Source organism: Acinonyx jubatus, chromosome A2 (genome assembly GCF_027475565.1).
Source record: "Acinonyx jubatus isolate Ajub_Pintada_27869175 chromosome A2, VMU_Ajub_asm_v1.0, whole genome shotgun sequence".
Taxonomy (NCBI): Eukaryota; Metazoa; Chordata; class Mammalia; order Carnivora; family Felidae; genus Acinonyx; species Acinonyx jubatus.
In genome coordinates, this window is record NC_069383.1 from 121,461,061 (window position 1) to 121,485,949 (window position 24,889).

At 37.6% G+C, this 24,889-nt stretch overlaps 1 protein-coding gene across 3 annotated transcripts; it reads left to right on the top strand.

Annotated features, from left to right (window-relative positions):
• On the top strand, positions 1–24,601 carry CRBN (cereblon). 3 transcript variants are annotated; one of them, XM_027042507.2, is made up of 11 exons: positions 1–158; positions 4,270–4,382; positions 5,020–5,222; positions 6,057–6,206; positions 10,101–10,260; positions 18,565–18,627; positions 19,848–19,932; positions 20,531–20,646; positions 21,282–21,346; positions 21,986–22,117; positions 23,095–24,601. In XM_027042507.2, exons 1-11 carry the CDS (start codon positions 92–94, stop codon positions 23,273–23,275), a joined length of 1,335 nt encoding a protein of 444 aa, XP_026898308.1. In that variant the 5' UTR covers positions 1–91; the 3' UTR covers positions 23,276–24,601. The 3 variants fall into 3 exon arrangements, with proteins under 3 accessions (XP_026898308.1, XP_053075010.1, XP_026898309.1); XM_027042508.2 differs by having other exon boundaries at positions 74–158; positions 4,273–4,382; XM_053219035.1 differs by lacking the exon at positions 6,057–6,206.
• The last annotated feature ends 288 nt before the right edge of the window (positions 24,602–24,889 follow it).

Consider the following 24,889-nt stretch of genomic DNA (forward strand, 5'->3'; position numbering starts at 1 on the left):
CCCCCGTGCGCGGCTGCGGCGGCGCGGGGCGGACTCTCCCCCGGCTGGCCGGGCGCCGCCCTGTCCCAGCCTCCTCTGCGGGTAAACAGACATGGCCGACGAGAGGGATCCGCAGGACGCTGCGCACGACATGGGCAACCACCTGCCACTCCTCCCTGGTAACCTCCCGGGGCCGGTCCTTGGCGGCGGGACGGGGCGAGGCTCGAGCCGTGAGCGGTGCCGCAGGGCTGGGGAGACGGACGGGGTGGAGCACCGAGGCCTGCAGGGGCGCCCCGGGAAGCGGCCTCACCTCAGGCCTTTGGCCAGCGACCTAGTCCTGGCGCTTCTGTCTCATGCTGGATCGCCTCAGGCTATGAACGAGGGTTTTGGACCGGGGAGGGGGTTTGCTCCTAAGGACAGGGACCCTTCCCTGTCCGTTTTGTGTTCAGAACTTGAGTCCTAGGAAATGGGTTAAAACCAGGGGGATGGAGGGAGGGGATATGGGGGATCTGGTCAGTTTAGCAACCGTTACTTTTTCTGGACTTGTTCCGTTCAGTAAGAGTGACAGCTAACATGTTAAACGTTTAACGTGTCACGGACCCTGCGGTAAGCGTTTTGAGTGCATTTCTCTGTTTAATTCTCCCCACATAACTTTTCTGATTCCGGTTTGGTAAGTGAGAAATGGATGAGCAGTTTAGTTCAGTGACTTGCCCAAGGTGACACAGTAGCAGCCCCAGGACTGCAGTTTGAGTCTTTTTGTCAGCATAGCCAATGTCGCTTACCCACTTCACTGACAAGACAGTACTAGCATGTTTTTCTCAAGCATGTATTTCATATGCTTGATTAGAGAGACTTGTAAGTGTGATGTTAAATTCAATTTTCTTTTTCCTTTGTTTTGTGAAAATTTGGACCTTGGCTTTATATTGGAATCCTGGGCAGAAAAAAAAATACATGGAATAATTGTACAGACTTGTCATGGAAGGCTGTAGAGGATATGCTTTCCAAGAGGTTATCCGACAAACTGGGGCTCTTAGCTGAGTTCCTTCTCTGTGTGCCAGTTAGGTGTTGTGGACCTGAGAAGAGGTCTGATACACAGTCTGGAACTTGAGGAGGTTTATAATCTGTATGAGGCAGAAGTTTAGGGCCAGATAAGTTGATGCTCGTATTGTCCTTCAGAGAGATTGGGGTAAAGCATTGTGAGATGGGTCTGGAGACATCCAAAAGCACATACTTAGGATGGGGTTGTGGAAGAGAAGGCTTAGGAGGTAGGTTGTGTTTCAGTTCTGGGGGAGCTTGCGTCTCTTGCCAGTGGGGTTGGGGCTTTTTTCTGTGGGTTGCCAAGAATCAATTGTGGGTTATAGGGAGTTGCCCAAGGAAAGCTTTGCTTGGAGGATTAATTTGTCCACTGGGAGTTGTGTGCATTGGAGAAGACTGATTGCATGCCCACCATGTAGGAGGGACCTTTTATATAAAAATAAACCACAGTGGTTGTTGCTGAAGCCAACCTAGCTGAATTGACATAAAGGTAAGTCTGTCAGCCTTTGACTGAAGAGCTGAGCTGTTTATTTCAGAGACATCAGCCCCACTCTGAATGTGCCAAATCCCATTTCATGGAGGTTACTGATGTTCTGTTGGCATTCATATGCTGCTCCTGCATGAGATGAGTCATCAGACTTCACCCTGATAGTTGTGAACAGTCAGTATGTGTTTTGTTGAAAAGAATCAGGAGTGAGAAGGCCCAGAGAGGTTGTAGATATAATAATTAGGCTTTTGTAAATCATAGGTGAGTTTTGTGAAGAAGCATTGGATTGTCCATAAATTCATGTAGTATGAGGTTTTTTGTTTTTTTTTTTCAATTTTTTTAATGCTTATTTATTTTTGAAGGAGAGACAGACAGAGCATGAGTGGGGGAGAAGAGAGAGTTGGAGACGCAGAATCCGAAGCAGGCTTCAGGCTCTGAGCTGTCAGAACAGAGCCCGATACGAGGCTCAAACTCACAAGGGCTGAGGTCAGGACCTGAGCTGAAGTCAGATGCTTAACCGACTGAGCCACATAGGCTCCCCTATGTAGTATGAGTTGTTTTGAAGAGTAATACTCTTTAAGTGAAAAGGAAGTACTTTAAGATGCAAAGAATCTGTGTTGGCCAAGGGAAACATTAATAAATAAACAGTTGAGTAGGGGGAAGTGGGTTTTGGCCATATTTATGACAAAGGCTACCGTATATAAGGAAAGCGCTTGAGATTGTTGTTGTTGTTGTTGTTGTTATCTTTTGGTGAAACTTTTGTGTTCTTAGCAAAAATTTGTATGAAGTGTTAGACCACTCACCATTTAAATATAAGTTTAAATAAGTTACACTACTCTCTTTGACAAATCCTAATACCTACGAATTTCTAAGAATTAATAGAAAGTCCAAGGCAATTACTGCATTGGAAAACATTTGTTTTTTTCTTGTCAGAAACCTAGCTGGAGGTAATTTGATTTAAATAGTCTTATACCCAAAAGAAAATGACAATTTTGCATTAACGTTTTATCTATTCAGAAGTGTATTTGGGGCATTTGAAAATACATGAAATATGAGGTCAAAAACGAGATTCACTTTGTCTATGCCAGGATTTCTCAACCTCAGCACTTTTGGGTTTTTTGGCTGGAAAATTCTTTGTTGTGGGGGACTGTCCTGCAGCTTGTGGGATGTTCAGCAGCATCTCTGTCCTCTGCCCACTAGATGCCAGTAGGGCTCCCTAGTTGTGACAACCAAAAATATTTCCATACATTTCCAAATATTCCCTGAGGGGTAAAATCAGCCCTAGTTGAGAACTGCAGATCTAGGATAGGAATTTTACCCACTGGCATTAACAAGACAGACTTCCATTTAGTAGAATAGTGCCTATTTAGTGTAGCTTTTTCTGACTCTCATTTCTATTATCAGTAACATCAGGTTTTTAAAGTAGATAAGTTTAGTTTTCAGAATTTAAAAATTGTGTGTGGGGAAAGTTTTCTAAAATGTTTCCTTTAAAATACGTTTTATGTTTCAAGTGAACTTTATTTTTGAATTTAAAATTCCAAAGCGAAATTCCTATGAAAATGATGACAGACATTTCATTTTTTAATAGTATAGTGACAGCCAGGGAATTGGTGTCACTGCTATGAAAATGTTTTTACTGGGTACTAATGTTATCTTTTCCTATTTTAATTAAAGGATCTTTCTTCCTTCCTTCTTTCCCTCTTTTCTGTTTTCTGCAAGAATTCTTTAAAGTTAAGAGTTTGAAAGACGTTTAGAGATTGTCTTGTTCCTGCCTGTCATTTTTCAGATGCGGAATCTAAGGCATAATCAGGTGAAATGAGTTGTCTAAGTCCTTTTAGTTACTGGCAAGAGAGAAGAAAGGAATCTCTTCATCCATAAGAATTTAAATAATTTATGTAGATAGTTCCCCTTCAAGGAGTGGGGAGCATAATCCCTCACCTTGTTAAGTGTGACTTTTGCCTAGTAATTGGCTTCCAAAGAGTACAAAGTGGAAAGGAGGAAAGTAGTAACTTTACAGTAGAGAAATCTGACAATCCCTCAGCTAGGTGATCACTGGCAACATCAGCAGTGATAAATCATATTAATAGTATGCACCCTTGATATATGATAAACACAGCCTCTAGCCTCTTGTGATGTTCTCCCCAAAGTACATAACCTCATTGTAATAATAAGAAATATATCAAGCAAATTCTGTTTGAGGGACACTGCAAAATGCCTAAGCAGTACTCAAAACTGTCAAGGCCATCAAAAACAAGGAAAGTTTGAGAAACCAGCCCCGAGGAGGCTAAGGGGATATGACAACTAAATGTCATGTGCTACTCTTGATGGGATCCTGAAACAGAAAAAGGATATTGGATAAAAATAAGGATAGCCAAATAAAATGTGGAGTTTAGTTAATAGTAATGTGCCAACACTGATTTTTAGACAAATGTACCATGCTAAGAAGTTAGAGGAGAGAGTGTATGGGAGATAAACAGGAAATCTCGGTACTATTTTTGCAGCCTTTATGTAAATTTTAAACTAGTCTTAAAAAAAAAAAAATAGTTGATTTAAAAAAGATGTAGTTAATGGGAGAGCCATACATACACCCAGCCCTCCAGCTGCCTTTTCACAGTACTATAGAGATTACAATATGCGAGTAGTGTTTAGAAGAAGCCCTCTTCTCCTGGGCTCAGAAGCCTCATGAAAGAACTCTGCATTTGAAGGTGAATATCACTTTGACATTTTCTTGCATCTGTTTTTTCCCTCAAAATCTTCTACTTTTACAGCAGAGAGTGAGGAAGAAGATGAAATTGAAATGGAAGTTGAAGACCAGGATAGCAAAGAAGCCAAAAAACCAAACGTCATAAATTTTGACACCAGTCTGCCAACATCACATACAGTATGTAATTTAGTAGCCGATCTTCTCTAATAGATCCATTAATATAACAGTAGACAGAGGTTTCTAAAAACAAGTAACTGAGTTTAGCATCATCGGATATTACCTCACGGTAGACATTGTGGAGGAGGACGTGCGCTGTTTGCCAGTTGATACCCATACTTAATTAACTCTTATTTTCCAGCAGTTTCATACTATGTCCTAGATTCATACTATGTCCTCATTCTTTGAAGAATTCTCATCCTTCATACGTTTCCTCTAGTGGTAGGGCTACAAAAGTACTTTTTACTCTCTATACTACTTGGTACCAGGGTGTTAGCTAACATGCTGACATTTTATAGTAGTCATTTGTGATATTTGGACATAGAGTTTTCTTATCTTAGTCAAAATAAAATATTTTGAACTGAAAAATGCTCTTGAATTTGTGTGTGAGACAATCTTCACAAGATAATGGAAATTCTACTCATAAGGATCAGAATGAGATTTTCACGTGGGATGCTGATACACCAACTTTACTATTTAAAGAAATGTTGTACCTATCGTTTATATTTCGTTTAATCTGATTTGTTCTTTGGTCTGTTGAGCTTGTCTTATTATGACATATCTCTGACCGTGTATCATTGTGTTCGTTCTTAAATAGTATCTGGGCTCTGATATGGAAGAATTTCATGGCAGGACTCTGCATGATGACGACAGCTGCCAGGTTATTCCAGTTCTGCCACAGGTGATGATGATCCTGATTCCTGGGCAGACCTTACCTCTTCAGCTCTTTCGTCCTCAGGAAGTCAGCATGGTGCGGAATTTAATTCAGAAAGACAGAACCTTTGCGGTTCTTGCATACAGGTAAAATATTAGAGTGGATTTGCTTAACATACTCTCTTTCATGTAGAGTCACAGCAGAGGTCAGTGTTAAAGCCAAAACTGACTATTATTTTGTATGCGCAAGAGATTGGATACGAATGTGAGGTAAGAAATTGTGATGAAAAGACTGAAGGTACAAGTAGGAGTATTTTTATTGTTCTCATTACCATCCAAATCAGATATGTCCTGTCACACACATTAAGCTTTCTGGTAATTGAAATTTTTAAAATCATTAATACCTAATAAAAATTTCTGGAATTGGATTTTCAGTAACTTTCATTATTTAAGGAGAAAAAGGGCTTTTCCATTTTAATGTAAAGGGTTCCCTTTACAAAGGAGTGGCTTGTTCTTTTCTTTCTCTCAAAATTCATACATTGTCACATTATAGACCAGTGGCAAACTGAAGCTGAATTTCAAGTATCCTATAGCACCTGGAGGAAAGCAGCAGTAGAAGCAAGAAATGAATACAGGAATTTCCCACCCCAGTACAATGCTGCTAATAATAACCAGCAAGTGATGGTCTACTGAAGTAAAAGAATTCCTGGTTTGGGAAATGAGACTTTAAACCCCTACCGATCCTAGATCATCTTTAGTAACTAGAAATCTATTATTTTCCTGAAGTGCTCGAATTGTAATTCTGAAGTTTTATTATATATCTATATTCTCCCATGTGATTTTACAATAAAACTAGGATAGCTTTGCAATAAGGGCTACTTGCTGTAATATTTTTTTCATCATGTGTATTGCTTTTGCCAGCTTTGCATATTTAAAAATTTAATGTTCAAAACTATTTTCTTTTAAAATTTACCTTGGAAGTAATGTACAGGAGAGGGAAGCACAGTTTGGAACAACAGCAGAGATATATGCCTATCGAGAAGAACAGGATTTTGGAATTGAGATAGTGAAAGTGAAAGCAATTGGACGACAAAGGTTCAAAGTTCTTGAGCTAAGAACACAGTCAGATGGGTAAGAAATACCATATATCTTAAAATGTGTATCATTAAATGAGATGGTTTTCTTAGATTTTTTTTCCTATTGTACTGACCCTTGACATTTTTTAACTTTTGATTAGTTGTTCTCTTTCCCTTTGAAGGTATAGCCTAGTGGTTTCCAACTTGGGTATGCATCAGAACCACATGGGAGGTTTTTAAAACTATAGAGGCTTGAGTTTCATTCTCATCTCCCACCCTTAGAGAGTGGTTAACCTGGGGTGAGTCTGCAGCATCGTTTGTCCTGATTTCCAGGTGATTCTCATGTCCCTCCACATTTGAGAATAGTAACATAAACCCAAAGAACAATGTCTTTGGGGATATGGCTTCTTTGAGAATGAAGGCCTCTCTTCAGAGTGAAAAAGGGTGGGGAGGCCACAGGCTTCTTAGCTGTCTGTGCGCTCACCAGGACAGCTGTGGTGTTTGCAGCGTTCCTGTGATAGTGAAAGCCACAGTGGTTGCACCTGCGAAGTGCGCCATCTGAGCTGTAGGAACCATTTATAGTTAGCGCCCATCTCTGGTGTGAATTTTATATCACTCACAAATGTATTAACTATGTAATAAGTGATCAGTAAATTGTTGTTGTCTCTATACCTTACAAAGTTTAGAAATTCTCTAAGTGTAATTGTTTTAACAGTGTGGCATAGCTCTCACGGTTTGAGCTTTTTCACAAGTTAAAGGACCACTAACCTCACTTAAAAAAAAATCCAATTCACCTTGTTTTATTCTTTTAAAAACAAAGCAAAACAAAATATGCATTTGTCCTGAGGATTGCATGTTACCTCGTATGAGAGTGGTTCTTAACTCTGGCACATAAGAATCACCTGTGAAGTATTGCAAAGATACAGGTTCTTGGGGTTCACCCAGTCCTAGTGAATTGGTCTCCTAACCAGAGCTGACAATTTTATCTGACCTCTGTGTTGAACAGATATGCTCTGAACGTGTAGAACTTCAGAGGTTTTGTCTTGTTTTGTTCTCATGGTGGGCATTTACAAATATCACTGAATTGTGTAAGTACAGGTGGGTGAGGCATCCCTTTGGGGCTAGAGAAATGAGGGGTGAGGTGCCAGAGCTCTCACTGGTGCCCCCCCACCCCCAGAACATTTCACGGTGCAGACTCTCATGGTGTTAACATGTTGTATTGTCATTGCAGGATTGTATGTCTATCTCCCTCAATAGATGAACTGCCTGAGGACAATCAATGATTAACACTTCTGTATGTTCTATAGTTAGGACTATAAATGCCACATGAATGAATCAAACAGTGTCCTCCTGATGGCTGTGTATTGTGATAATTAGCAAACTGTTTTGTTACTACAGATTTTACTAACAGTTCCATATTTAAAGTACTTCATATCCTCCTTCTTTTAAATCTTTGATTATTTGTGTGAATACTATGTTATAGGAACTATAAAAGAAACTTGGGAGAAAAGTTAGGTTTCTGAGGCTTTCTTGACTTTTGACTGTGGGAAGACTGTTTTGAACACAAGATGGCAGTAGACAATTAACTCTGAAAACAGGTCAAAGACTAGATTAACATGAAACTGATAGGGTTAAACAAAACTTGGAAAGGGCACGTTCTGTTATTCTGTAGCCCACTGCTAAGACCTCTTACAAAAGTGAGTCTTTTTAGTGTAAAAAGGTTCCATGGAGTGAGATTTCTCTGGCTCCACTGCCCCTCTAGCCCTGTAGCTGCCTTCAGTAGAAGTGGTGAGATGGAAGGCACTCTGGAGGTAGATAATCTAGTGCAGTTTTTTCTTTTTCCAAACAAGACAAACAAGTACCAGAGAGGTTAAGTGATTTGCCTGAAGTGATGCGGGTAGTAAGCCACTTTTGGTTGGTTCTGGGCCCCCTCACTTCCAAACTCATGCTCTTTCCACTCTACCAGAACTCCTCCATAGCCCCTTCGAAACTCAAGCCAATTTCCCTTTCTCCAGTCAAGTAGTGTGAGATAATAGTCATTTGTCTTTTACGTAAGTGACCCTTCATTTATAAAAACTATACGGTTGCCTTCTAACCTTTTCTAAGAGCCTTTATTTATTTGGCATTTTCTGAACACACAAAAGGGTTTTTTGGTTTTTTTGAAAAATTAAAAAGTGTAAGTATGTCATTGAATCACTGTAGAACCCTTCAGAAATTCCTGAGTATTCCTTTGCATATTGAGAAGAAGAGGAGATTAATACCCTATTTGGAATTATAGAAGTTCTCTTGTGGTAATTGAGACCATTAATCATCAGAATTATTCAAACTATCTAAATCTAATTTGAAAGCAGTTTTTATTGCTCAACTTTGTTTCTTACAGCAATTTTTCTTAAGTCACATTTCATTGGTTTTTGTAACATTTATGTAACTTATGTAACTATAATAACAGAACAACTGCTATAAACATGTTGGGAAGAAACAAAAGTAGCTTATGTTAAAAACAAAGAACCAGCCCTGTGTGTGCAGCTGACCCCAGGCGTGTCTAACAAGAGGAGCAGACAGTGTTGCTCAGGCCTGCAAGGCAATTCAGACAGCTGGCACCACAGACTGATTATTAAAATGATCAGTAAACCAATTTTTCAACAGCATTAATGTTTTTATCCATATACAGCAAAATCTTATGTGATAGTTGAGTTAAACATCATTTTTAATTTAGTTACTGATGACCTTAAAGAAGAATCGGATTTCTAAACATTTCTGTAGAATGCCACACACTTTTGTTTTAAAAATATGATAACCAAGTGTTTGTGTTCATGTGACAGGTGAAGAAAATAAAGATGTTATTGTTTTTAGGAGTTCTAATATAATAACATTTGAACACAGTTTGAACATGTTCGTTTGTTTTAACATTCTGAGAAGTTGTGTAGACATATCTTTGATCTTGCAGGAAAGAAAAGAAGTTAGTGAAATGAGCCTAACCAAGTTAGCTAGTTTCATTTAGTAAGCAGAAGTATCAAAATTTCATTCCTCACTTTTTGTAGGTCAGGACCATGATTAATATGAAAAGCCACATAAGAATTTCTAAACATACTTAATAATGAAGCAAAGACCTTTTAATATATTGAACTTTGGCAATCTGACAGATTTTTGTTCCAGCATTTGAATGTATAATACAGTCTACATTTCAAGAGCTGTACTGTAGGAGATACGCTTCCAGACAAAATAGCTCATAGGTACGGTGTTCCTATTGGCATTTGCTCATGATTAAGATGTTTGCGGTTATGATATTCTCAGATAGCATTCTGGAAATGGTGACTTCAGTCTCATGGGAATTTAATTTTTAGATTAAAAGAGGATAATACAATGCATATTTTGATTCTTTGCATTTCAAGTTAAATGTTTGAGAAGGAGAAAAAGAATGCACATAGAAATACAGACTACATGTAATTCTGTAGTCTTATTTTAGCTGTTCACATAAATGGGTTCTTGATTTTCTCTTTCTTTACTTGCCTACTCCTCCAGTAAGATTAGACTTAAGGGACAAGTGTAACAGCCAGGGAGCAGGTGGAGAGCTGGAAGAGGTGGAGTGTCCAACAATGTCTGAGAAACTAATTTAGAAGTATCAAGTGGTAATAGATGGTTGTATATTGATTTTTTAAATTTTGTTTCATTAATAAACTCTGTTTGTCTGACATGTACAAATCTCACTTTCCATTTTACAGTGAGATTGAAAATCTGTATTTGAGGTTATCTTTGCTATGATTTACGAACGACAGTATTTTCTGAAAATTCTTGCAATAATATTAACGTCGGCATTTGACGAATACTGAAATTTAAGAAAAAAACTGAAAATCTTAGTATTTAAAATTACCCATAATGTTTAGAAACTTAGTAGTTTGAGTTAGTTTATTTTAAAAATGAACACCATGCTTGGTTCTCTTTATTTTAGAATCCAGCAAGCTAAAGTGCAAATTCTTCCCGAGTGTGTGTTGCCTTCAACCATGTCTGCAGTTCAGTTAGAATCCCTCAATAAATGCCAGATATTTCCTTCAAAACCTGTCTCATGGGAAGACCAGTATTCATATAAATGGTGGCAGAAATACCAGAAGGTGAGAAACTAATTTTTTGTGCATCTTCAGAAAATGAAGACAGGTTGCTTTTTTCCTGTATTTGAGAAAGGAACACAAACAAGTCTCATGATTCACTCCCCAGACACCTTCTGTGGTAATACTCTGGCTGCATTTGATCAAAGCTAGAGCTTCTAAAAATTTCATAGGCAGCCATTTACGTAAAAGCAGTTTGCAAAAATAGTCAAATGTCACAGTACTGTAAGGTGTTCTTGCTTTTATTCCTGTCAGCTGTGTACTAGTTAATAGTGTGATTTTTAGTTCTGTGGAAATCTTGCTAAACTCTAATTAGATTACATGTTTGGCTCTTGAATCATAAACACATCACCTTAAGGAGAGGAGAGTTCCAAGTGGTAGTAGTATGTTCCAAATCTTTTAGACTTCTGAAAGCATTTTAGCTCTCTTTTTATATAACATGGTTGACATCACAAAAATTGGCTTGATACTGTGTGCTCTGTGAAAGCACTGCTTGTTTGGGCATTAATTCTCACACATAATCCTTTAGGCTAGATCACTCTTTATCCCAGAAAAAAATTTGATGAAGCCTGTTCCTACTCATTTTTCAGATGTATCAGTTTTGAGTATAAAGTAGTTAATAGTGGAGCACCTGGGTGGCTCATTTGGTTAAACGTCTGACTCTTCTTCTCCACTCCAGTCATGATCTCACAGTCATGAGTTCAAGCTTTGTGCTGAGCACAGAGCCTGTGTAAGATTCTCTCTCTCCCTCTGCCCCTCCCCCACTCATGCTCTCTCTTTCTCTCAAAAAATGAAACCTAAATAAATTTAGAAAATAGCTAATATTTATGATTTCTGCATAAAGGAAATGATCACTAGTCTTTAAACTTAGAAAAAAATCGGCTCTTTGAGGTCTATCTTTTAAAAATATGGAGACATTTCCATTTTAATCTGAAAAGTCTTACATTGATCAGTCACTCCTTACTCTTTAGGAAGTGGTACAGGTTTTAATTTTGGATAAATTTTCATAGGATCCTAATTTGATATAAATTAATATAGATAATTGATAAAGGAGTCTTATAAACTAGCCAGTGTACCACCACTTGTAATGTTCCTAAGGTAGAATTCATCCAGTTTTCAGAGAGGACTTTGTGAGGATGGCTCCTTGCGGGGGCAGCAGGCTTATAACCAGGTGTCTGTAGGCTTCTTGTTTTTAGTAATCTGTACCTCAGTTGGACAGTCTGAGATATGGTTTTGTGTGTTTTAACAAGCGTTTCTAAAAAGAATCCAATAGGAAATGTAGAAATAGATAGCTTAAGGATTCCCACACAACCTTGAAACTAATATTTTTGAAGATTTAACAGATACGTATGCTTTAACTTTGCAGATTTCTATAGCTAGGCAGTACTTGTTTCAAACCTGATACAGACACTTCAAATACACTTTTACTTTTGTTTAAGTTTAAGGGTAGAACAGCGGAAGATTTTGCTGTCATGTAGTCATTTTAAATGTCACTGTTGAAATAAGTACGTCAGAGTCAGCTCTGATGTACATGGGCTCCAAGGGAATGGTTTTGGAATTTTTTAAGTCATCTCATGCCCAATAGTGTGTTTAGCACTGGGTGCTGCTGGGGTGTTATGTGGCAAGGAAACTGCATCAAGGTGCTGCCTATGTATTTAAATAATTATGTATTTCAATCACAGGATTGGGTTTTAGGCAATGTAATGTATTTCGATTTATATCATAGTTCTTCCACACTAAGACTGGTTGCTAAAAAGCAACAGTTAAAAAACCCTAACTTAACTCTTGTTGTAAATTTGTAAGCATAGGGTGGGAGTGATTGTAGTTGATTCCTGACTTAAATGCTCTGTACTGGTTGTGTGTCCTGTCTGTGGGTTAAACAAATAAGACTGGTTTTTTACTTCTTGTGTGTATTACTGATTGAATTCTTCTATTCTGTGGCTAAAGAATCTTAGCTTGTCAGGGCACCTGGGTGGCTCAGTCGATTGAGCGTCTGACTTCGGCTCAGGTCATGATCTCTCGGTCCCTGAGTTCAAGCCCCGCATCAGACTCTGTGCTGACAGCTCAGAGCCTGGAGCCTGTTTCGGATTCTGTGTCTCCCTCTCTCTCTGATCCCCCCCCCCCCACCCCATTCATGCTCTGTCTCTCTCTGTCTCAAAAATAAATAAACGTTAAAAAAAAAAAAAAAGACTCTTAGCTTGTCATATTAGTTCTGAATTAAGCCTTTGCAGCTCAATTGTCACTGGCAGACCAAGAGCAAGAAAGCCAGAAATGCAAAGACCAAGGAAGCATATGTTTGTTTGGAACCAGGTCCTCTTTCCCCTTTGTGATATTTCTTTAATAATAATCATATTTATTTCTCTAATGATAATATGTATATAATATGTTATTTTCATATTCAGAGTTGCCAAGGACTAAACAGAAGGTGCTAAGGAAGGAGAGAGGTATGAAAGGTTTAAGGAAATACAATTCCTTCATCCCATGTATTTTTCAAATTGTTTAATGGGTTTCCTTCTTTAAAATTTGAGTAAAGTTGCTTAGATTATGAAATTTGGGTCTGGATCACTAGGCCAAGACAAATGGCTAGCTGATCTATTTTGGACTGCACATGACCTAAAAACTCTGTTCTACTTTAGAGAGGCTGCTTTGAGCCACTCACCGCGTGAAGGAAAAGGGGTGGTAGGTGCCATTGGCCGGAACTCCATGTGCTTTGATTGATAGTGTCTCAGTGGTTCAGCTTACCGTGCCTTTAGCTGGATGCTGACTTATCAGGGACTGGATTACATAACACTGCTTGTCCTAGGACAGATCTAAGGGTTGATTCACTTTATTCAAATCTGACTCTTACATCTCACCAGGATATGAAGCAGTGCATCCATTTGTCTACACGTCTGAGAGGTAGTTAAGGTAGTCAGAATTGGGAGATGCTTAGATGATTCTAAGCCAACTCAAGCTTATGTGGTTGCCAAATACTTTTTCAGCAGAAACGATACTTAAAGGGTCCGGCAGTGTGGCCTTCCTGAGATGTATTCAGTTAACCTTGAAACTGTTTGCACACACTTTTCTTAACATTTGCCCTTGAGAACTGAACATTCCAAATGACAAAATTAAGCTTCCACAAGTATTCCTTTGTAATCTTCCATTCTGACAAGGGTGCATCTGATAAGATGTCCCTAATGATTAAGAAGCTAGCTAGTATAATCAGGGAACACTCTTCCAAAACTCACTTCCATCTGGAAACATTCCTTATTTTGTGATTTGATCTTTGAAACTAATACTTATTTCTTTCCTTTCCTGTCACAGTGCCTTTCACTCTTGGCTGGGTTGATTGTATTGGGATTCTCACAATAAGGAAACTTTTCTTTAACGTACTTGGGAATATGACATACATTTTTAAGTGCACCCCCTCCTAACCCAGACTTTCTCTTTGTTATATAGTCTTATTGTGTTGATGAGAAAAGAGTTGCATATGAAATGTAAAAAGAAATGAAATGTGGAAACCAATTAAAGTGATTGGTGCTTATCTTTCTAGTCTTGCTAAATTTATAAATGGTGCTCATAGGGAGCAGGAGCAGGAAAGAATTGAACACTGGTTCTGGCTCTGAAGAGCAAAGCCCTTGAAAGTGGGCTCACATGTTAGTTTCTCGGTCTTCGAGAATTTCTCTTTGAAGACACAAATATGTTCATTTCTTTCCATTTTGTTAGGTGAAAAAATACACTACTATCCTAGACCTTACTCTCTCTTACAGGAGATTATTCTGTATCAACTTTTGGAGCACTGCTTCCTTGTTTTCAAAGTTGCCCCGGTGTTCCCTTCTATGGCTAGGCTACAATTTACATGACCAGTCACCTCTGGATGACAGACCTGCACTAAGTGTTGTATACAAATGACCATCCATACAGGCAAAAATATATAATAAATTTTGGAAGTGGGATTACTGGATGACAGGGAATCTGCATTCGTAATTTTGACAGATGTTCTTGGAGTACCTTACTAAGGAGGTTGTTCCTGTGTGTAGTCTGACAGCAGTAGTCATCATGGCTTCACACTGTACTATCCAACTTAATTGTTGCTGATCTGATAAGTAAAACACAGAATCTTTTTGGAGGTTTAATTTGAATTTCTTTGGATATGAAATGAGGTATAACATTTTGTGTTGAATAACAATTTGTATTTCCTTTATTAGGAAGTGCCTGTTCATAGTATTTGCTCTTTGTGGATTTTTAGGAGTCTTTCATATGTTAGGAAACTTACCCTTTGTCTGGAATTAGTAAGTTCCACACATTTTCCCTGGTTTGTGATTTGTCTTTTGACTTTGTCTTTGGTGTCCCACAGAAGGGTTTTTTTTTCCTTAGGTAGTTAAATTTACCTTTTTTGTTAATGCTTCTGTATTCTGAATTATAGCTAGAAATTACTTCCTCATACAAAGGAATTTTTTTTTAAATGTTTAGAATGTAATCTTTTACTTTTGACTTTGATTTCATTGCTTTTTAATGTCATCAAAACTTTTTAAGCTTTTATCCACATATAGTTTATCCTGGTATGAATTCAACTCCACTTTTTTTTCCAGATGGCTCTTCATTGTCCTATTACCATTTTCTGAAAAGCCCCTATTTTCCTTCACTGATACAAGGTGCCCCCTTACCATAGACCAAATTCATGTTTTTTATTTTACTTTTTTTCTGCTTTGTTGTCAGTCTCTTTATGTACCTCCATTAACACTTTTCTAACTGTTGACAATTTTTAATTTTTGTAAATAAATGTATGACTGGTATATATTACTGGTCTTTTCTTTTTTCAAGGTCTTGCTGGCTACTACTGCTTTACCTTTCCATAGGAACTTGTCTACGAAGACAACTTTTTGCTTTGTCCCAGAATAGTAACAGTAGCAGTAAGACAGTAACATTTGTTGGCTTTTTTTATGTTAGAGAAAAAAAGGTCTTGAGAGCTTAGGCTGTGTGTAGTCAGGGACTTCCTTGGACAGAGCAGTGATTTCCCAGGCGTATGTTATATCCTTGTAGTTGTGTATCTGCCATTAGTAGTTTAGCAGTCTCGGAGCAGGAAAGAGCATACCCTTGCATTCCTGGGATAAATTATTTTTATTATTTACATTGCTGATGCTGATGGGATTTAATACAACAAATGACCACCTTTGACCACTGTGTATATCAGTGGCAATGATGTATTATTCATGTTTCGCCTTTTACATTGCTTTTCTGATTTTATTACTCTTCAAAGAGCCATTGAAGTGGAATTTCACATTTGTTTAACATTCCACATTGTTGGAAGGCAAATCTGAAGCAGGCTTTACAATGGAAGAATGTGATGGATTGCCTTTAGGGAACAGATTCATTTTCAGGGCCTTTCTGCCTGCTTTCCATAGTAAATCCTGTTCCCAGAGTGAATACTTCTTTCCTAGAGAATCACACTTCGGTCACTTGTAAGCACCTAACTTTTAGGCTAGTACTAAAAATTTTTTTGAAGAGTAGCCCTTTTATGAAGTAAATTGTGGTGTTGATACATGTGAAGAATGCTCATAAATTGCCAGAACTTGCCATCATTGTTACCCAGATAGAAGACAGGAGCCATTGACATTGTGCCAGAAGTCTAAACTGGGACTCTTAAACTTGAGATATTGAAATGGCTTAAATTTGGGCGTTGGCTCAAAAGCTAGCTGTAGTTTGCATAGTTGACTGTATAAAGCACATCACAAATATTAAGGATAAACATGTAATGGATCTGTAAGTAGAACTTTAGAATCTGTCAAGATAATCCTGAAAAAGAATTTTATTGATGTTCTCACTTTAAAAAGTTACAGAACTGAGACACATGAGTTGCAGTGTGTTCACATTCACAAAGGATGCAGGGTGGCAGGCGAATGGTAAGGATCCTGACCCGCTGCATTGCTCTTAATACACTAGTGTGCCACATTCTGTTCTCTGTTACAGTGGGAAGTCATGTTTACAATATGAATAAATTACACTTTGGTTTCTCTTTATCTTGACATGGATGCGAAGTAAAATGCTACACTTTTGTAATATAAAAATGATCATTCTGATGTGTAAAGTATATAGTAATAACTGAGTTGGGAGTGTGTAGTGTGTCAGTCTGCCAGACCGAAGCTTTGTTGGATTTTTGTCACTTTGTAATTCTAAGTATACAGCTAGAAAGTAAGCTGCTCTGCAAGAAAATGTATGCTCCAATGATTTTGGCCTTTTTTTGTTTTAGTCACTGGTATGTATACTCCCAGTGTGTAAAGATAATGCCTGACACCTACGTACTGGGTGCTCAGAATATTTCTTGAATATATAATGGTCACAGTCAGACTCCCTGGATGCACAGCCTAGCGGCTCCCCATTTACCGTGACTTTGGGCAAGTTTTACCATCCTTCTTTGCCTGTTTCCTTCTTTTTCAAATGGGGATGATAATACTACCAACCTTAAAGAATTATTTTAAGACCAATAAAGTGGTTGCCATTGCTATTACTACATATTCACAGTTACTTGAAAGGCTGTTGTAGTTCTTTATTCTGTGTGCTTATTCTGTAGCATTTATTTGGAGTGTGACAAAATTCTTTAGCCTTAGTTTTTCGTCTTAAAAGTAAAGAACTGATTGGAGAGTAAGTTAAGTGCCTTACAATCTGGCTCCTCTGGCTTAAATCACTTTTTGAACATGTACTTGGAGGCCATCCCAGACCCGTCTTTTGGTAGATTCAAATATAAGAAAGATGAGATTGAGCCAAAACTTCCTCTCATTAAAGAATCCATTGGTTTGAGCTTTAGTGGATGAGCCTTGAGAAACAAGTCCATCCTCATCCATGTAGTAGTTCCCTAAAATTATTTAAAAGAAATTACCACGTCCCCTTGAGAGGCAGCTCCAAACTACACATCCCTAATGCAAACTGTTGACCTCCTCTTAGCATCCTTGCCCCTGACAATTAAAGTTCCCATTTCTGACTGTCACAGAAGGGTAACATTATTGTCTCTTCTTAGATTCTGGACATCTTCTAGCCTAAGATTGCAGGGAGAGTAGGATGTGAGCTCTGCAGCACATTGGTTAGTTCATCTATCAGCTGAGTCCCCCAAGTCTTTTTCACATGTGTGGTGTACCCATGTTTCCTCATTTCATGCCCATTCATTTGGTCATGCAGGTGCAAGCACAGGATTTCCCTTTCATTCTGTTAAATCTTACAGCTTGCTTTTCTTGTTCTATTCTGGGACAGTCCTTTTTGAGCCACCTTACTCCTTTCCCACCCACTTTTCATGTGTCATGCCCCACATTAACAGTTTACAAAATTATGAATGTCTGTACTTACATAGGTTTTGTTTTCTTTATTGAGGAAGATGTAATCATTCGTTATGCTCTGTAGGTTTGATATGCCTTGTTTGATCAGGTGCAAAGTATCCCCTAGTGTATTACATATTCTAATGTATTCATTGTTCGTTGACATTTAGGTTGTTTACAATTTGTTCCTATTAATAGCACTGCTATAGCGCATTCCCAATCATATTTTTGTATCCTGTAGAATACTTCTCTTCCCAAACTTTTTTGGGAGTTCTTACACACTTCTTCTTCCAGGTGAACTTTAAGTTATGCTTCTAAATTCCAATCTCATTGGTATTATTACACTGAATATGTGCTTTGAGGACTCACATTTTAATTATTGAGTCTTCCCATCAAAAACAAATTCTACTGGAATTTAACTCACACTTTTCTATGGATTTAGGAATGCTTGCATTTGGATTCTAAAATACAACAATTGGAAGAGCTACCCAGTGGTTTTTCCCTTTCCCGGAGTTCTATGAAATGGGGGACTTTATCCTGGACTCTCAAGTTATGATCATTTTTTTTCTTAGAATGGGCTCATTTATTATATGTGCCTCTACAGTAATTCACTTTAAAGCCATTTAAAGTTTTACACAAAGACAATTTGGATTATATTTTTAGTTTCCCTGCATATATTGAACAAATGATTAATAGGCATATAATGTGATAGGTTATGCTGTAACATAACTACGTTTAGTCACTCTTCAAGTTCATCATAACTTCACTGTTATCCTCAGCATTAAAATGTTAAACCATCCCAGTAAGAATGAGGATTCTACTTGCAGTATAAATTGAAAGCTGTAAAACCATGATTGTCACATTTAGTAGGTAATGAATCATCTGTTAATAGGGTTATCTACAAAATTTTTCCATATTTTTGAATTTAGAACATATTTTCCAGGGCCAAAATCAGTTTTCAAATACTGTTCTTTCCACCGTAAGAATCTATGTAGAGTTTAAGTGACTTTTTTTCTGTTTTCAGAGAAAGTTTCATTGTGCAAATTTGACTTCATGGCCTCGCTGGCTGTATTCCTTATATGATGCTGTAAGTATTACCTTGTACTTTTTTATCTCTAGGGTAAGCCTTGTCATAATCAAGGGTCATTAGAATGAAACATGGGCTTTCATACTCAGCGGTATCTCATTTTCAGAACTAATGCCCTTCTTTACATTTAAGTAGAATGCAAAGGAATCAAATTCTGCTGGATTTACTTCCCCTTTATAGAATTTTTCGTTTTCCCAGTTTCTAGTGGCTTATAAATTCAGGACAAGGTAATGAGATGTTTTAGGGTCTATTAAGGATTTGAAATGTGTTAAGTGGTAGGTAGGTTTCGAAAATTAAAGAATCCCGTAACCGTGTTTTGTTTTTTTTCCTAAACAAGTAGATGAACTTAGGTCTCCTGACCCCAGTTAGTCTACTGCATCCACCAGTGTTCTTTCTCCTCAAATTGTCGTACTTAGGCATCACCATACCTTGCAAAACTTAGTAAGAGGCAGACTGGAAGTGTTCAAAGAATCTGGGTTTTAGACACAAAGACTTTTAAAAGCCTGACTTCTATCATTTTCCATATGGTTTGAGGCAAACCATTACCTATCTCAATAAATTCAATTTTTAAAATGGGGAGAGTGATAGTTATTGTACTTGGCACACAGTAGGCATTCAACAAATGTTAGTCATTTCCCTTAGTGAACCCCCTCACCTAAGACTTGGAATCTTAGGAAGAGTAAATACTGAAATTTGAGCACTTCTCACAAGCACAACAGCAAGAAACTACAGTTCACTCTGCCCTTCAGCGCTTTGGGCCATTACAAATGCGCAACAGACAAGTGTTTTTGGCAGACATCTGTGAAAAGACAGGAAGCGCTCTTGTGTACTAAATGGGTGCCAAGTAAGGTGTAAATAGCAAGTGCTCCTGTAATTTATAGGGGCCGCTATCCCTGTGGACAGAGTCAGGAAAGCCTTCCTAGAAAAAGGGGGAAGAGAGGCCAATTCCACACAGTTCGTAAGAAAACACCTAGAAGGCAGCAGGTCAGGATCACGTGCCACTACAAAGACAGTGCAGGACAGAAGCCTGGAAGGCCACCTTAGTGCCAGGTGGAGGAGCCGGGGCCGTGACCATCTGTGCGCGAGACAACAGAGTTGAAACCGGGACTTGGATTTTAGTACATAGAGTGAGGACTTACATTGAAACTCTAGCTGAAAATCTGGCAGTAAATTGTAAAAAGTCTGTGAACCTTATTATGGCTGCTTTTACTTTAAACAAGGAAACTTTAATGGATAGAATTAAGAAACAGCTCCGTGAATGGGACGAAAATCTAAAAGACGATTCTCTTCCTTCAAATCCAATAGGTACGAAAAGTCTGCTTCCTTCCTGTGGCTTTTGTTTTACTAAAATTACTGTTTTCTGTGTAATGAAACCAAAAATTTTAGTTTCATAGTTTTATTCTGAAAAGCATACACATTTGTCTTAAGCAGTTTAAAAGAAAGTATTTTAGTGAATTGTAGCAAAGCTCTTAAATTCTGTGAGCACTCTAATTTTAGGCAGTTTTCCTATTCTGCACAACTTGCAGTAACTAGCTCTTATCGAAAAACTTGAGCGTTAACACTTTCCTTTCCCTGTTCTTTAAGGTGGCATTAAAAATGACCCGAGTTCTAGGACTTATGTAGCTTATGTACATACTGTTTATTAGGTAGTTACTGTAGCCATTTTTCTAGTCTTTGAGGAAATTCTATTAACATGGGCTTGATTTTCATGTTTAAAATACGTTTATAAAACCAATTATAAGAAGTTAATTTTAGAACTTCCTAAGAGTATATACTTGATAGCTAGTATATTTTAGTATTGTTTATGTGAAATATGTTCTTTGTGAATGCTATAGGGAGGGTTTATTTCAAAAAGACATTATTATCTGCTTTATAAAACTTGAAAAACCACCATGTCTTTAAGATTTTTCTTACAGAGTAGCTGCTTGTCTTCCTATCGATGATGTATTAAGGATTCAGCTCCTTAAAATTGGTAGTGCCATCCAACGACTCCGCTGTGAACTAGATATTATGAATAAAGTAAGTCACCATGTTCATGACACCTGTGTCTTAGGCTAGATTATCTGTGGGATCCAGTCATGCAGTTAGAAAACTAATTGTTTGCTAGTTTTATATAATGTACATTTTTTATTTTTTTAATATTTATTTTTGAGAGAGCATGAGTGGGGGAGGGGCAGAGAAAGAGGGAAACAGAATCTGAAGCAGGCTCAGAGCTTTCAGGACAGAGCCTGACACTGGGCTTGAACTCACAAGCAGTGAGATCATGACCTGAGCCAAAATCAAGAATCAGATGCTTAACTGACTGAGCCCCCCTCCAAGCATCCCTACATTAAAAATATTTAAAGGATAATTTAGACATTTCATTTGGGATCACACATACATTCAGATTGTTTTTACATCCTTTAAACGTTTCAAGTTTGATTTGTATGTGGAGCATATGTGGTTATATATTATATATGTCACTGTCCTATAAAGTCATTAGTTTTAGAAATGAGTATGTGTCACTTTCTCTAAAAACTGTAGTTTTTAATGATTGGAAGGAAAACGTTATTCAGAGGGATCAGTACTTTCTCTAAAGTTTCTTGATGAGCTATGTAATTACATAATTAAACAAACGTGAGTTTTCCCCACTAATTTTCCCTTAAACTTTTTAGTGTACATCTCTTTGCTGTAAACAATGTCAAGAAACAGAAATAACAACCAAAAATGAAATATTCAGGTGAGAGCTTTATTACATTTTTAGTGTACTTCTGGATATATTTTCCCAACTCCTATAACAGAATTATAGTCAAGACTATATATCCATTCTCCATATATTTCCCTCCATTAAATTACAGTCATTTCAGCAAATGAAATAGGAGGGGGTTAATACCCTTCCTGATTGGGTACTCAGCAGCAATAGTTATGTAAGGTATTAATCAGCATGGTCAATTATAAGGGGCAATCCTTTCTTCCCCATTCCTGCTTGAAAATCTGTGTATCTTTTTAGTGAATAAGGATAACATGAATGCTTTAGGCTAGTATCTTACACTCAGGGCCAAAGGTAAAGTAGGACGTGCTTCTGAACATGTACTGCTACTGCAAATAGGACACTATTGTGTAGGACAATAGAGAAATTGTTGTCTACAGAGTAATCAGCAGCCCAAGGATGACCAAAAGGACATTTTCACTGTACTCCCTCTGTGAAAGACTCCTTTAGATGAAGTTTAACTCCCTATTTTACAAACATGTAGACTGAAACTGGGCTGCCAACCTCCTGTTTTCATAACGGGATTCTAAGCTATTCCCTCTTATAACCTCATTAGACATTTCTTTCTTCCCATTTTGACTTATCCTCTGTGCTGATTCTCTCTTGTAGTTTATCGTTATGTGGGCCGATGGCAGCTTACGTGAATCCTCATGGATACGTGCATGAGACGCTTACTGTGTATAAGGCTTGCAACTTGAATCTGATAGGTCGACCTTCTACAGAGCACAGCTGGTTTCCTGGGTAATGTGGTGGTGGTTACTTTTTTTTTTTTTGGTTTTGCTGCCTTAACTGGGCAGAAAAATCCAGAGTTCTAAGCAGAGTTGTTAGAATTATAATCGAAAATAGACACTAAGATGAATAATTCTATTTAAATGCTGTTTGTTTTGAGAATGGCTAGTAACAGTATTTTTGCATAGTCTCACTAAATGTATAGTTGGAAAGTTGGCAACTGCAGTTATCCTTAAATTAGCTATACAGTTAATCCAGACCTCTTTCATTTTAGCTCATTCTGAAAATCAGCTGGCTTATGACCCAGCAAAACTGTATCTGAACCAGTATATTCCGTAATGTGTCAAACCAGAGAATACCCCAAGTGGTAATAGACAAAACAGATGCAGAAACCATTTAGTCCTGGTTTTGCTGAATGGCCTCCAAAGTATGAGCCTGATACAGCACCACCTGGAAACTTGTTAGGGTTGTTGAAAATACTATTAAGGCTGAGGAAAGTCTAAGTAGTCAGAGGTAAGCTGAGTATGGATTAGTGGTTATACTTGCCATTTTGGACTTAGGACCATGTGACTCGAACTGTCTTTGTATCTTATTTGATACAAAACTAGAATTAAGAGATATACCCTAGGGAAGTAAGATATGGTTTGGTTGATTTTTCTAGTTACAGTTTGACTCTTCTGACAAAATCATTCTTACTGTAGATGAGTAGTTCTAAAATACAGGTCTCTCTCCATCCTACCCCCCATTTTGACTTGACACCAGTATATTTATGGAGGTGGTTGGTTGGTGTTTTCTAACATGACTGCAATATGAAACCACCAGGGAAAAGTACCTGTGAATTAATCCACATTAACAAGATTAGTTTTACACAGCTTAAGAGCACAGTCAAAATTACAGAATTTGGCTCTGTCTTCCTAACAGATTTACCGTGATAGCTTGGGATACAAAAATGTGTTTCCTTACCTGATACCTTTTTTTTAATTTTCTAGGTACGCCTGGACTATTGCCCAGTGTAGGATCTGTGCAAGCCATATTGGATGGAAATTTACAGCCACCAAAAAAGACATGTCACCTCAGAAGTTTTGGGGTTTGACTCGATCTGCTCTGTTGCCCACAATCCCAGACACTGAAGATGAGATAAGTCCAGACAAAGTAATACTTTGCTTGTAAACAAATACATTAGGGATAAAGTTATTTATCAAGTTGGTCTTCTAAAAATCAGATCTGCTTTGGAAATTCCTGCTTTTGATGCATACCTAAGTTAAAAAGCAACATTACATGGAAGGTTCCAAATGGTATTTGAAGATTTAAATTAAAATTAGGAATATCTACTTTAGTACCTTGGTACCATTATACTCTGGCTTGCCAGAATGTCCCTGATAGGACATGAAGTCCTCACTGAAAGTGATGGTTTCCTGCAGAAAATATAGTTGAAATTCCTCTTTTTGAAAGAGGCAAAGAAGAAAGGCTTTAATTTTCTTTAGTTTCTCTCATACTGATTTGTAAATTTTGAAAATATTAAAGAGTTAAAATATGCAATTTGAGCCCCAAAAAAGTGTTCATTTCCTTATGTATTAGTGAAAAACAGTAACTTATGTATTTACTCTTTAATTTGAACCTAAACTATGGAGCAGGGATGCTAAAACATACCCTGTTCAGTAAGGCTCCAAGTGACAGTGACTCTATTTTGTAAGCAATTTTGTTCCATGTAACTTGAAAAAAATTGTAAGTAAACTTTAAGAGCAAACAATATTACACATCCTCATTGTTTAAATAATGTAAAATATTTACTCACAAGCCAATAATTTAAGATGAAGTTCTAGATAGACTGATTTGCTACCTACCTCTTTGCTTATATGTTCAAGTGTTTTTTGGATCCTTTCACATTTGTGTAATTTTGATATTCCTTCATTGCTTTACAAAATTAACTGGGAAAAAAGTTCAACCAAGGGGGGAAAAATGTATGAGGCCCAGCCAAAAGCAGACTGTTAAAATCTGTGATGTTGTAATATATTATTTTCTTTTACCAAACATGCCATGGCTGTGACTGCCTAGACTTAAAACATCAACTGAATCTCATGCTGCATTATTTATATACAGGAAGTAAATGAAACGCAACTCAAGAATGCTGTCAGTTCTTTAAGAGTATATGCCAAGATTGTAGTTTTTTTTCCTAAGCTATTACTACTACTGAGAACATTGGGTTATAGGACTGTACTAGTTCTTCAGTCTTACACTAAACTAAAACTTATTTCCAATAGCAAAGCACATCTCTACACTGAAACCAGTCACAGAGAAGGAATGCTGCTTTTACTTTTGCCATCTGAAAGGTGTAACCTCAGAATGTTCTATTTTGTTTACTGACACTTGCAAATAAAAGTTTCTGATATTTAAAAAAAAAAAAACAAAAAAAGCATGTAACACTATTTTTAAGTGGGACTTAAATTACTGACCTATCTGGCTACACAAAAATATAATGTCACAATGTTGAAATAATACGTTGCACCCATTTACCTACTGAAAACATTTAGAGCTCAAACCTTTTACTTTAAAAGACCATGTGTGCAGGGGCACCTGGGTGGCTTAGTCGGTTAAGCGTCTCTCACACCTCATGAGTTCGAGCCCCACGTCGGGCTCTGTGCGGACAGCTCAGAGCCTGCTTCGGATTCTGTGTCCCTTTCTCTCAAATATAAACAAAGAAACATTAAAAAAAAGAAATTAAAAGACCATATGTACAGGCCTGTTCACGGACATTATAATGTAGGCCACATCTTTAAAAAGTTA